The sequence below is a fragment of the Enhydra lutris genome, unplaced genomic scaffold, assembly GCF_002288905.1.
Source record: "Enhydra lutris kenyoni isolate GAN:26980312 unplaced genomic scaffold, ASM228890v2 scaffoldscaffold26, whole genome shotgun sequence".
Classification (NCBI taxonomy): Eukaryota; Metazoa; Chordata; class Mammalia; order Carnivora; family Mustelidae; genus Enhydra; species Enhydra lutris.
Window position 1 is genome coordinate 2,597,893 of NW_019154110.1, and position 13,403 is coordinate 2,611,295.

Here is a 13,403-nt window from a genome sequence, read left to right on the forward strand (position 1 = left end):
ACACAAACAAGCAAAATCCAACCAAGAGATGGTGCACCTGGCAAAGAGATCCCTGCTTCCAAGACTCAAGAAATGATACCACACCATGGACGTGAACTACAAGGGCTCCAAGGCAAAATCCATCCTAGGTGGAGGGCAAGGAGCCCGGATGCTGGACCCACGCAACCTCAGCGAGTCGGGAAGAGACTTCCTGCAGTTTGGGTGCCAGGCCCAGGGCACCTCACTACGCCTCCTGCTTCCCTTGGCCACCTCCCCTGGCTGGAGCACACAGGAGATGCCCAAGAAATGATTCCTGAAGCAAAGCCTGAGTGAACGAGAAAGAGAGGAAGGAGAATAGGAAGGAAAAGAACTCCTGGCTTGGAACTTACACGTCCCCACTCCTTGTCCTAAAGAAGCAGTCAAGCCACAAGAAAGGAGCCAGCCCTTGCAGCTACACATGGAACGGGACACGTGGCAAGGATCACATGAGCATGGGAGGCTGCAAGAGGAAGGTCTGCGCTGGGTGGGGAAGGCACTGGGGCGGCAGGCCAGGAGAGATGGCAGGGCTGGGGGGTAGGGGGAAGGGTGGACACAGGGGAGCAGTAAGAAATGGGGCTGTAAAGGTATTTGAGACAGACTCCAGAGAGTCTTGGAAGCCATACCACAGCCATGAGGGCTTGCTTCTAGGCAGGGGATGAATCCCACTAGTGGAGCCAATCTTCTGGAAGGTTCCCAGGGTTATGTTGGTGCATCCAACATGCTGGGATGAAGCAGGAAAACCTGGTGTGGAGGAATGCTGGCATTCCAGGTGTATTAGGGCACCAAGCCTCTGTGAAGGAGATGCAGGAGAAACCCAAGAAACAGAGGGGCAGGAAATAGGAGACAAGTGATACGGAAGGAGAGGGGCCAGGGGAAGGATTTTAGGGGTAGCCCCAAGCGTCTGAAAACAAAAGCAAATGAAGCGAGAGGAGAACAGGGAGGTCAGTGGATTGCCAACATCCCCAGCCATTCCTGCGAGACCTCAGCCCGTGTTAGGCTTGATCTAGAACTATGGGACAACTGGAAAATGCCAGATTTCTACCTCAAGGCCCATCTCCCTCCCAGTGCCAGACTGCTGAATCCACACCACCAGCTGAGTGTCTAATGGGCATCTCAAACGCAGCATGGTCAGAATTAAGCTACCGTTCAACTGAATTCCATATGGCTGCTGGCCACATGCCCCACGCCCAGCGCACACAGCTCCCCCAACTCCGCTGACGGGGGCTGCCTCCTTCTGGCTGCTTGGGCAGGAAGCCATGGAGCCGTCTCTGACTCTCCCTCACTCTCATACCCCACATCAAATCTGTCAGCAAACTCTAAGACTCTATCCTCAAATTCTGTCAAGAACCTGCCCGGTCTTGCCACCCCCACTGCCATTCTCCCTCCCCGAGCACCGCCATCTTGGCCCTGAATGACTACAACATCCCAGAGCAACCCCCAAATTAATCTGTTACTGAGGTATCGCTTTAGCATGGGGTCTAGAACCGAACATGTGCCATCCCCGAGGAGTGTCTGTACTTGCAAGGAACTTGTACTTGCAATTGGCTGGTAAGATCAGTAAGATCCTGCTGCACAAGAACTTACCAACAACAGGCACTTGCAACAGAAACCAGACCCCTGATGCACGTGGAACCCCGCCCCCCCAACAATGCCATGAAGCAGAAGATCGTAAGTGACCCTGTGAGGCTGCAGCAGCCACATGGGCCTGATGCACACGGAACCCTGCCCCCCCAACAATGCCACGATGCAGAAGATCGTAAGTGACCCTGTGTGGCTGCAGCAGCCACATGGGCCACTTGTCCCTCTCCCCACAGGTAGGCCCGTCATGAATCCTGGTGTGAGGCCGAGTCACAGGGGTCGCTCACTGTGTCCATCAGAAGTACCAGTGGACGATCTGCCTCTGGGATTTCTCTTCCAGTCTAGATTAAGTGTCACTATGGCACTGATCACCACTTTAATCAAAACTTTCAAAAGGCTCCGAAGTGTAAAGGGTCAAGATCAAGGAGACGTGCGGAATGGTGCTCGGGGCTTGCTAGGAGGTGCTGTCACTGACTTACTGCCCACGCTGCCCTACAGTACACTACAGGCATCCTATTCTGACCTTTGCCCTCACCATTCTCTACCTAAATCCCGTCCACTCTGAAAGGCTCTGCTCCAGAGCCACCTGTTCTAGGAAGCCTTCCTGGTTCAACAGCTCCAAGCCAGAGTCTCATCTGAATTCAGATTATTCCGCTGCACGGCCCGTCACTAGGTGCTGCCTTGAGAAGGATCCTGTGCTTTCCACACTCTCATGTCACTGTGCCTTAGTGCATGTCTGGCTTGACAGGGCCAGAGGCAGACGGATCAAGGTCAGCCGGCAATGCCTGCCAGGATGCCCTCAGGAATGGGTCCTAAGGCTTCGCCCAAGAGGTCAGTGATCAAGGAGGCAGTCAGCACAAACACTGTGCCAGGGAGACTATACACCTGAGCGCGAGAAAGCAGGGGGTGGGGGCTTGGAGAGGGGACAGGTCCGCTCTGAAGAGAGACTAGCACTGTGCTAGTCTAGGGCAGAGGGGGTTGTATACCAGGGAGCCAACCAATGAGCAGCAACAGGCCAGCCTGAGGCAGAGGACGCTCGCTGGTGGGAGCTGGGATCAGCCTGAATCTCATTCTTTCACCGCGGCTAGCTGCCCGCTGCTCGCCTGCACACAGCGCCCCTCCAGGTCAGCCTGCTGGTCCTTAACTGAGAGCCCCTTGCAGTCCCGACCACATGCGTGCTTTTCATCCCCACACTGCCAGGGCCTTAAGAGTTGGTGCCGGATCAACGTGTCTCCAAGAAGTCCCCATTCTCCTCCTCCTCGGTCGTGGGCAGCCACTGTCCGGCTGCCCGGGCCACACCTAACAACCGCGGCTCCTACGTCTGTAATATTTATAGGTTGGCAGCTGCGGAATCTGAGTGTTCCCTTCTCCGCTGGCCGAAGGCAGGCAGAACGTGATCCATTTAATTCTTCTGTGCCCTGCCCAACAGTTTGCAGGGTGCCCTTGAACAGTGCAGCTTGTGATCTCTCCTTTTGAGACTGCTGTTCTGTACCAACCCTTGCCGCACTTCCCCAGGGTCCCCAGAGGCATCTCACGGAGCAGAGAGAGAGGGCACAGACTGCCACCCTAAGTGACTATGCATGATATAGACCATCTTTTGGTAATTGTTAGTTTCAAGTGATTCCACAGCCTTCGCACTGACCGCCAGGAACACCTGCGTCCCGCCCCCCACCTCCCCCATCCAGAAAAGGGCTCTACCTCGGGGAGGAAAGATTCCGCTCATTGATGGCACGGGCTGGGAAAGAATGTGTCTCTGCATGGAGTGGCCTTGTGGTGGCCGGGGCAAGTGGCAGTCCTCTAAGCCTTCATACAAAATGGCACTTACTGGACCAACACTTTCTAGTTCCTCAAGATATCATCATACTCTGCTCTTGAGATTCTCCCCCAATGTAAGTCTCCTCCTGTCCACTCAAGGGCAGCACCGGGCTAGTCTTCTGGTTTCCTATTTCCCACGGAGCTCAGTGCATAGGCTTGGTGGTTAGCGGGAGTTCAAGAAATAGATTCCCATGCATTTAAACCTACTCTGCCTTTCTTCCAAAAAGGATTGGAGGTTGCTTAAAAAGTATGTGATATAAGCCAATAAAAACAGATGAAAATATCCTCCTGAAGGGAAAACAGGAAGAGTAAATGAAGCTAATAGGGTCAAGGGCATGCAACAAAAAAGGTGAGTTTTGCAAAGTTGCTAAAGGTGGTTAACAAATTCAACTCTGGGTTTTCTAGGGATTAAAGGGGAAAAAAAAATGTGGTCCATAATGAAATTCAACATACACAAAAGATGAAGGAAAAAAACTAAAAACAAAAATCCACCACTTGCTCAAGAGAAGTTCAGCTTCTGCCGGGCACTATAGGATAATTTCCTGAGCATAAATTCCTACAAGTGGGATTTCTAAATTAAAGGTTTTGTAGATTTTTAAAGGCCTTTGATGTATATTGCCAATTGTTCTCCTGAAAGATTGTCCTGATTTGCATTTCTACTAGCAGTCCGCTCTCTTCCCTACACAAGGGATTCTCTTTTAGTGGGGATCGGGGATGGGGGTGCTGGGAGATCTTTGCAAATGAGATAGATAAAAATTCAGTGTTTTCATCTGTAAATCACGGAAGTAAATTATGCTGAATGTTTCTCACGTCATATGAAAATGATATGATCCTATCGTACCAACACCCTGGATGAACTGCCTGCCTCATACCCTATACATAGTTTTTACTAAATTCTCTCTCTTTTTTAAAGCTTTTATTTATTCATTTGACAGAGACAGAGAGAGAGAGAGAGAGAGAGCATGCGCGCCCAAGCAGGGGGAGAAGCAGAGGGAGAGCGAGAAGCAGACTTCCCGGTGAGCAGGGAGCCTGATGCAGGGCTCCTGGGTTCATGACCAGAGCCAAAGGCAGAGACTTAACCCACTGAGCCACCCAGGTGCCCAATTCTCTCTTTTTTTCTAAGGAGATCTCTTTTTCTACAAAAGGTATTGATGATTTGCCATACATGTTATTAATATTGTTGGTTGCCTTTGTTTAAGCTTTTTGACATCCAAAAGTTACCTTTTCTATTGTAAAGGAAATTTACCCCCTTTCCTTCAAGTTAATCTGTTAAGTATTTATTAAGGCCCAACGCTGAAGCCTCTCAATTTTACTGAGGATAAGGAACTAGTTCAAGGTCACTCAGCGGAAGGTAGAGACAAGGCTGAGTTGTTGGTGGCCTAGACAGGAGAGGTGGTATCAGTGAAAGTGGAATAATATAAGAAACGGGAAACAATGCCCCAGGCAAAGATCAAAGAGGCCCCAGGCCTGGCAGATGTAGGAGAGTTGAGATTCTTTTTGGTATGTACCTCTAAGATGCCTCGCAGTCATCTGTGAGGGTATGCGCCACGGCCCAAGCGTGTCGCAGAGTCACGTTTTGTGCACATTTGTGTGTGAATACACGCACGCGCACAGACATGTACAGAAGCTGGAAGAGAGGAGGCAGGAGAAGCCAGAACATGACTGAAGGGCCTTTGTTGGGGAGTCAGAGGAAGACACACATCAAAGACGCCTGCTGGTGTATACGGGGAATAGAGAATAGAGAAAACTCAGGAATATCTCTGTATTGCTGCAAGGACCAAGATGAGAAATCTATGGTCCTCAGAAGAAGCAGGGCACAGCTGCATGTAAACATGGGCACTGAAGGGCAGCAAAATCTAGGTATCACTAAGGAAAGATCTGGAACTACCCAGCCTACCAGTAGGTCTCACCTAAAGCCCCTCCAAGAACGTCTAGTCACATCCCAGGGACTGAGGGTGAGGGACATTCACACTGGCTGACTGCACCCCTTTCCCTTTCCCACTATGCAGTTATAATAAGATTGTGATGGGATGCCTGGGTGGCTCAGTGGGTTACGCATCTGCCTTTGGCTCCAGTCATGGTCCCAGGGTCCTGGGATCGAGCCCTGCAAAGGGGGGCCTTGCTCACTAGGGAGTCCGCTTCTCCTTCCGCCTGCTGCTTCTTCCACCTGCTGCTTCTCCTCCTACTTGTGCTCGTGCGCTCTCTCTCTCTCTGACAAGTAGATAAATAAAATCTTAGAAAAAAAAGTAAGACAGTTACATTTCCTTTAAGCGACACACAGAGTTACCGCTGGGGTGAAGATCTGAATCCTAGGACTAAGGTGTGTTTTTTAAGTGAACAAGGGGACCAAGGAAAACATTCAAAACCCTCCAGCCCTGACCTTCCCTGTCATACTCTGATTGCAGAGGACCCTTGCCCTGGCTCTTTCCCAGTAGCCCTACACTGGCAGGGCCTCTGTGTCTTCTGCTGATAACATCCTTTCTCTCCATTTTACATTTCAAACTCCTACGGTTTCCAGATCTCCGTTTGAACATAACATTCTTAGCTTCCCAGCCAATCCAGATGCCCTGTTACAGGCCCTGCTGGCACTGGGGACACCTTCCTTCCGAGCACTCACAATCGCACTTAGATTTATTTGTACAATTGACTGATGGGGTATGAGCCTCCCGTCTAGGACTGTAAGCACCCTGGGGGTAGGGATGGGGTCTGTTTTTACTCAAGACTGTGTCTCCCAGGCCAGGAAGAATAGACCTCCTCTAGCCAGCTCTCAACAGACCTCCTCTAGCCAGCTCTCAGTAAATAACTTGTCGGATGAATGAAAGAATTCAGAGACCTGAAATTTCACTTATCCTCACAAAGGGGCAATTTAACCCTCTGTTCAGTACCAGCAGCCAAAGGTCATTTCTGATACTCCTCTCGACAGATGCTGCTCCTACACCAAGGCCCGCGCGATTTAAGTCTCTGTGCAAACAGAGTGCAAGAAGGAAAGAAGCCTGTGATATCTTCTTTAAGTGACTCAACCCGGTACCCTTCCTTCTGGACCAGTAAACAATTCCTATCTGTCACTAAGCTTTTGTTTGGGAAGGGAACTGATTTCATTTTTTAAAAAGGAGGCATGAGCCTCCACAATCCTGAAGGGTTAACTTCAACAAGACCTAGCTTATCAATACCCAAAGTGTGGTCCCTGGGCCACCCGCATCAGTGTCACTTGGGGGCTTGCTAGAGAGGCAGGATCTCAGCCCCACTCGTAGCCAGACCCAGGGAATCTGAATCTGCCTTTTCACAAGCTCCCTAGAGGCCTCTTACGTGCGTTTGGAATGGAGAAGCATTGACTTAAAATTAACTGTTCATTTTTTTTAAAGCTTAGCTCCAAACAAAGCCATATGCTTTCTCTAAATGGTAAAGAAAAAGCTCAAAGAACCTTATGAGTCCCCTCTAAGCTGTGGAATTTGTGGCTAAATTTTGCTTTGCCTTTTTTCTTCCCCCTCCTACTCCCTATAACACAAGAAGCACTGAGAACTCAAATATTAGCCGTGTTTGCCTAGGGCTGACCGGGACTTGGTACTATGGCTACCAAGGAAATGAGTTTAATCCTTTTTTAAAAATTGAGATATAATTGACATAGAAGAATGCATTTAATTCTTAATAGGTCAGTTAAGTGCTTTATCAAGAGAAAAGCCAGCTGGGTGAAGGCTGGGAAGAAGATAGTCACATAATAGAGAATAAAAACACCGTTTGCCTCACTTAATAACCATTATTCCCAGAAAACACACATGATTAGTACTTTAAGTCCTAGTTTTCAACGCTCTCAGGAAATGAGTTTTCTCACCTACAAGTCCCAGCCACTCAGCCCTCACTACTGTGCCTCAGGAACGAGGAAATGCTCTCGATCCCTTACCCTAAGAATGCTCCCAGAAACTCCTCGCGGCAGGGATTTATCAGGCCCACTTTGTGGATAAGGAAACTGAGGCTCAGATCATGATAATAAGCGATGAGGAAACGGAGACTCAGAGTCTCACTGATGGAACCAAAGACCATTCCTAGGTCCGTCTGACAGGTACCCTTAGGATAGGGTTCTGCCCACGTCATTTGGGACTGAGGGCTCCACAGCCCAACTGCATCAGAGCACACGAGGTCAGGCGCTGAGAAGGGGCTGTTCCACCTGGACAAATACTTAAAAAAAAAAAAAAATGGCTTTAATGGGGTATAATTTACACACCGTAGAACTCACAGCATGTAATTTTTAAGACAGCCAGGAACACGAACAGTTACGGAAATAAAGATGTCCTTTTCCCTCTAAAAGAAAAGCCAAAGATGTGGTGAGCCAGTCCAGCAAGTCTTCGGGGAGCCCCATGGAGTCAGGAAGGCCTACCTTGGATTCCGTACAGCCGGTTAAGGCGTGACCGCCGGGCCTCGTCGGTGTAGGGCACAGCGAGCCAGGGCATCTCACTGAAGTACTGTTTGAACGAGTCCTCGGACCTACAGAGACACACATGGAAGCAAGGCTCTGTTATCCCCAAAAGCACCACCGCAGGGTCCTCCCCGCCTTCTACCAAGCTACGGCTGGGGCTCCACAGGTTTGGCGTCCCTATTGTGCTCCTCGGATACCAGATTACGGGGTGGGGGGGGCAATGGACTATTCTACCCCCTCTGGTGTACACGGAGAAGCGACAGCCTGCACACAACAGGCAGATGTGAACTAGGCCATTGCAAGCAGCCCGCTCCCTGGGTCCTAGCAGTTGAACTCCGGCCCAACTTCTCATTTATCAGCAGAGATAGGTAGCACTTTTATAAGCAGCCTAGGTGTCCACGGACACTGCGCTCCCATGGCACTTCTAGTCTGTGCGGATGACAGTGTGTAAGCACACTCTTAACCCGGCGGAAGCCCGGGATTCCATGTATTAAAAAAAACTCTAGGAATGACAGACCTAACCACAGTGATAGGAAGCAGATGAGGGGCTCCCCGGGGCCGGGGTTTGAGGGGCGGACTGAGAAGGCACCTTGTGATGATGGAAATGTCTATACTGATTACAAGGGTACATACACTGGTCAACAATCATTGAATTGTACGTAAGTGATACTTCAATAAAGTTTTCTTTGTTTTTTTTTTTAAGCTTTAAAAAAGCGACTGCTCCATGGGTTATGCCTTCAAATCTAATCCCCAGTCCCATGCAGAGATGGGGATGTGGGGATGGAGCACGGCACAGTGCAGACTTCAAAGAGACAGAAGTGGGGGCGCCTGGGTGGCTCAGTGGGTTGAGCCATTGCCTTCGACTTGGGTCATGATCTCAGGGTCGTGGGATCGAGCCCCGCATCAGGCTCTCTGCTCAGCGGGGAGCCTGCTTCCCCCTCTCTCTCTCTCTGCCTACCTCTCTGCCTACTTGTGATCTTTGTCTCTGCCAAATAAATAAATAAAATCTTTAAAAAACAAAAACAAAGAGACAGAAGGCCCTCAGTGTGCTGGCATCCTGGAGAATGTTCTGTGAACAGGGACTTAAGAAGCAGGAGCACCTGGTGGCTCGGTCTGAATGGGAGCTGGGGTTTTGTGACGAAGGAGGGTCACTGATGAGTAAAACCAACAAGAGGGCCTGAAGCAGATGAAGTCGCAGTGAAAAGGACCTGACATGCTCCAGGAGTAGACTTCACCCTTATTGTCTTTAGGACAGTCCCAAGGCCGAACACGTGGCCAGAGTGAGGGGAAATTATGGCACAGCCATCCCAGACAGGTGTCAAATTCCATGAGCCTCTGGCTCTTTCCTTCCCATCCTTCCCTTCCAAGCCCTTTCATCGTAATCCAAAACGCTGAACATATCAGAAAATCCTGATCTCTAATGACCCAGGCTGGAAGGGAACAGGCCCAAATATTTACAGCAAGGACAGGTTTTTCTCAGCTCCCCTTCAGACAGTTGTGCGAGGAAATCTGAAACATATCTCTCCGTTTGCCAATCATCCCACATAAGCCTTCCCCAACCCCCATCTCCACACTCTACCCTCGGGAGGTGAGATGGTAAGGCCAGAGAAACGCATGTTAACCACCTCTGGAAAAGGGAACCACATGGCCACTTGCCCCAGCGCACGTTACCTGTCCGCACTAACAAAGATGATCTCAAATTTCTGGCCTGCCTCCTTGATCTTCCGGTAGGATTCCACCAGGACCCGGGTGAGGCTTCGGCAGGGTGGGCACTGCAAGAGGAAAGGGGGATCCCGCAGCCTGACGCTGGGTCTGGCCTTCCCATTTCCCAGCCACTTGCCAAGAGAGACCGGGTAAGCAGGAACCAAGTAGGACTGGGAGAGCAAAACCCAGCTTATTCAAGGGACAGAAACAAACATAGGCGCCTCCCCCCCCACACGGGGCATGCCAGGGGGCAGCAGTTCAAACAAACCCCCCATAGGGACTGCTGGAAGCCTCATCAGAACGGGGCAGGAAGACTATCCTTTCAGACCAGTCAAAAGAAGTCATCTTCTTGCTGCCATCATCATTCATAATAATAAGCGCCCGTAGCATGCCAACAATGCGTCAGGTGCCGGAGGAAGTAAGAACACTGGGGAGACCTGCCCGAGCAGTAATACCTCCAAGAGCCCACCACAATGGGCCCTGGTGGCAACATCCCCGCTCCCTTCCGTCTGGACTGAACACTCACCCAGTGTGCGGAGAAATAGACTCCCACGTGAGAACCCTCCAGGCTGCTGCTCTCCAGGGACTGTCCGTTATTTCTAAGCAAGGGCCCTGCAATGACTTCCCTGAAGGGTTTAGGTCCCCAAGGGAATTCCAAACCTGAAAACAGGCAACAGATGGTGAGAACGTTGTTAAGATTCTTCTTTACCGCCTCTGGTCTAGGAGACCTCAGAGAGGCACGGCCCGACAGCGTTACCATCAAACAGTACTTGTAAACACAAGCATAGACTCTGGGCCTAAAACACAGGGACACAGGTGGAATCCATTCGTGGCAGAGCCCTACCTACCTCCGAGACAGTGGTTCCTGAACCCAGGTGATCACAGGGCCCGTCTACTGGGTGGGGTGGGGGGTTGGAAAGTTATGGAAGCCTGAGTCCTGCTCCGAGTCTTGGGATCTGGGGCTAAGGCTGAAGAAGTATGTCCAAAACAAAGCCAAAGAGACTCCCCAGTAAGTCTGATGCTGGGCCAGGCTGGGGAATCACTGCCTCGTGGAGTGTCCTCAAGACCAGCCCTGGAACCTCAGTGGCTCCCAACTCTGACGGCGTTTTAGAATCAGGCGGGGAGTTTTAAAATACGATGCTCCTGGGGCCCACCCCCAGAGATTCTGATACGGTTGGTCTGGGCTGGGGCCCGGGGAACCCAGTGAGAATTAAATCCAGTCAAAGGAAAGAGTAAAACTCACTCAACCCAGATGTTCTACATTCTGATGACACGTAAGCCCCAGGCAGAAGAGCAACAGAACAGTGTTTTCTCACGGGGTGGTCCGCGGACCACTGCCTCAGAAATTGCCTCGGGTGGGGGGGATGGGAGAAGCACAAACCGGTTAAAAATGCAAGTGGCCAAGCCCACCCCGAAACAAAGGGACCCCAACATCTCTGGAGGTGGGGCTGGGAACTCTGCATTTTTAACCAGCTCAGAGTAGAGAGAGAGTGCGCGCGCGCGTGTGTGCGCGCGCGCGTGTGTCTGTGTGTCTGTGTGTGTGTGTGATCTGAGAAAGTGAAGACTGGGTTCTACCAGGCCTGGGTTTTAACTGAGGGCTGTTCTTTGAAGCAGGTGAAATTTTTACCAGGAGAATCCATGACCAGGGTTGAATCCCCTGATCAGGAAGTGAGGAAGGGAAGACCTCACGACACTTGAGGGCTCCAGTGCGGCAAGGAGAGAACCAGAGCTCGGACAGCCGGTGAGCAGGACAGTGATAAGTAAGCACTCGGCCGCTCACCCGGCCAGTCAGCAAGGCCAAGGCTGTGGGACTTGGGCAGTACCAAGAAATGAGGTCAGTCACCTCTGGGCCCACGAGAGCGACACAGAGACTGTGACTTTGCGATGGTGAGAGTTTAAAAAGACAAAAAGCTCACAACCTTCGAGTCCGCCTCTAATTGTTAAGGTGACAGTTACTATGGACACAGCACCGAACTCTGTCTCCCGGCTCTCATGGCTTCTCACTCAGCCCTCAAAACCGAACTTCCCTTTTCTGATTCCATCTCCTTTGGCCCATGAATTAAAGCCCCCAGCAGGGACATTCTGATCTCTTTAAAAATCTTAACCGTGACCTGGAGAATACTGTAACTTCCTCATGGCCATATGCTCTTGCTGAGTAAACCCGCTCATAGACATTTCATCTGCATGTTCTCTGCCACTGGGGACGGTCAGGGTAGGGGGACGGAGCGGGGAGTCCAGGATGGCCACGTCAAGGTCCTACCTTCTGGGTCATCACGGATCACCAGCAGCCCATTCCTGCACACGACCTTCCCGGTGGTGGCGTCTAGGAATATTAGTGAGGGAATGTTGGAAATGCGGTATTTGTTCCAAAGTTTAAGCTGTAAGAAGAACAGTGAAACAGGTGGTTAAGTCCAAGCCACATGAATTACAGCGTCCTTTCTGCGCTTCGGGCCCGAGCGGTGAACGAACCGGAACACACTGGAGTACAGATCAACCAACAAGCGAAGCTGCAGGCCCATGGGCTCATGGGCTCCTCTGGGGCAGGGCAGGGGCATCTGAGTCCCACTCAGGCAGGAAGGGAGGCTTTTTGTCGGTGCCTCTCAACCCTCTGAGCAGGCAGGCGCTCCCCTGCTTCCCCGGCTCTGCTGTGCCCCCTGAGCCCCAAAGGAGAGGGGACAAGGGTATTCAACTGAAGACCAAGTAGCCAGAGTCTGGCCCTCTCCCCACTCCACCGGGGTCCCGCACCTGGAACACTGGCAGTGGCCGTGTGTGCCACTCACCCACAAACACAGGGGAAGCAGCATCCTGAGCCAGCCCCAGCCCTCAGTTCTCGGTGCCACTTAAAACAACCCACAGTCTACTGGCAGGCTCTTGAGGATGGCTGTGCCAACAGCCCAGGACACGGAGCTGAGTGGGGGCCGGCTCCCTTCCTGTGCTCCCAGCCATTGGGGTGAACACCATTCAGGTGGGCCACTGGGCGCTCTGGAACTTGACTGCCAAGCCCAGAGAGCGACATAATTACACAAAATGTCCAACTACCAAGGTGGCTCCAGAGAAGAAAGAAACCAGGGGAAACGCAAGAATGGCCCACTGGTGATTTAGCTGCAGCCTCCCTTCCGGGGGCCGGGGGCCCAGGCAGGGGGGCCGGCCGCCTGGGCATTGGCAGAATGGGGCACGGATGTGTCCAAGGGAAGCAGGCACCAGCAGTCCGGCTGCACAGAGCAGATTACTGTTTTCAATTCAATCCCGAGCAGGGAGGGAGTCGGGCGGGGTATGTACCGAGAAGTGTGAGGGCTTCCCCTGTCTGTGGAGACCTGAGTCTTGGCAGGAAAGGCTGTGGGACCCCACCTCCAACTGGCTGGGCCCCGCCTTCGCAGTGGGCTCCCGAACCAGCCCTTCGAGCAAGAGCCACTCTGCACGTCGTTTGCACTGCCCAGAGCTGCATCGTTCCAGAGAAACCTGATAGAAGCTGCAACAACTACATTTTTAGAAGAAGAAGTTCAATGACAGAACAAGACCATCCCGTTGCCGGGCTTAGCTCCGAAAGTCCGCGAGTGCGAGGATCCAGCCAGGTTAATAAGCTTGAAAGGGGGCAGGGAGGAAGATGAAGTGACTTCTCTGGTTTAAAAAGTAATTACTGGGAAAGAAAAGTAATGATTGGAAAAAATGAGAAATGTAGCAAACCATAAAAGTTAAGATAAAAATCAGCCATGACTCACCACTAATGAAAGCTGGGACAGCTTCACATTTCCACCAGCGGTCAATGAGAGAGTCCATTCCTCAGTATTCTCACCAGTGTTAGTTTTTTGTTGTTGGTTTTTGTTTTTTTTTTTAATTTGACAGGAAGAAATGAAGCCTTGTTTTTGTTGCTTATCTT

The 13,403-nt window shown here is 51.3% G+C and overlaps 1 protein-coding gene across 1 annotated transcript in view; it reads right to left on the minus strand.

Annotated features, from left to right (window-relative positions):
- Nucleotides 1–13,403, minus strand: part of LOC111151377 (nucleoredoxin) — a 154,795-nt gene that overhangs the window by 14,188 nt on the left and 127,204 nt on the right. The window contains exons 2-5 of the mRNA XM_022509361.1: nt 11,787–11,904; nt 10,053–10,186; nt 9,494–9,594; nt 7,784–7,890 (exon numbers count right to left, since the gene is read on the minus strand). Of these exons, the coding sequence (XP_022365069.1) occupies nt 7,784–7,890; nt 9,494–9,594; nt 10,053–10,186; nt 11,787–11,904 (460 nt within the window). The remainder of the gene's footprint in view (nt 1–7,783; nt 7,891–9,493; nt 9,595–10,052; nt 10,187–11,786; nt 11,905–13,403) is intronic.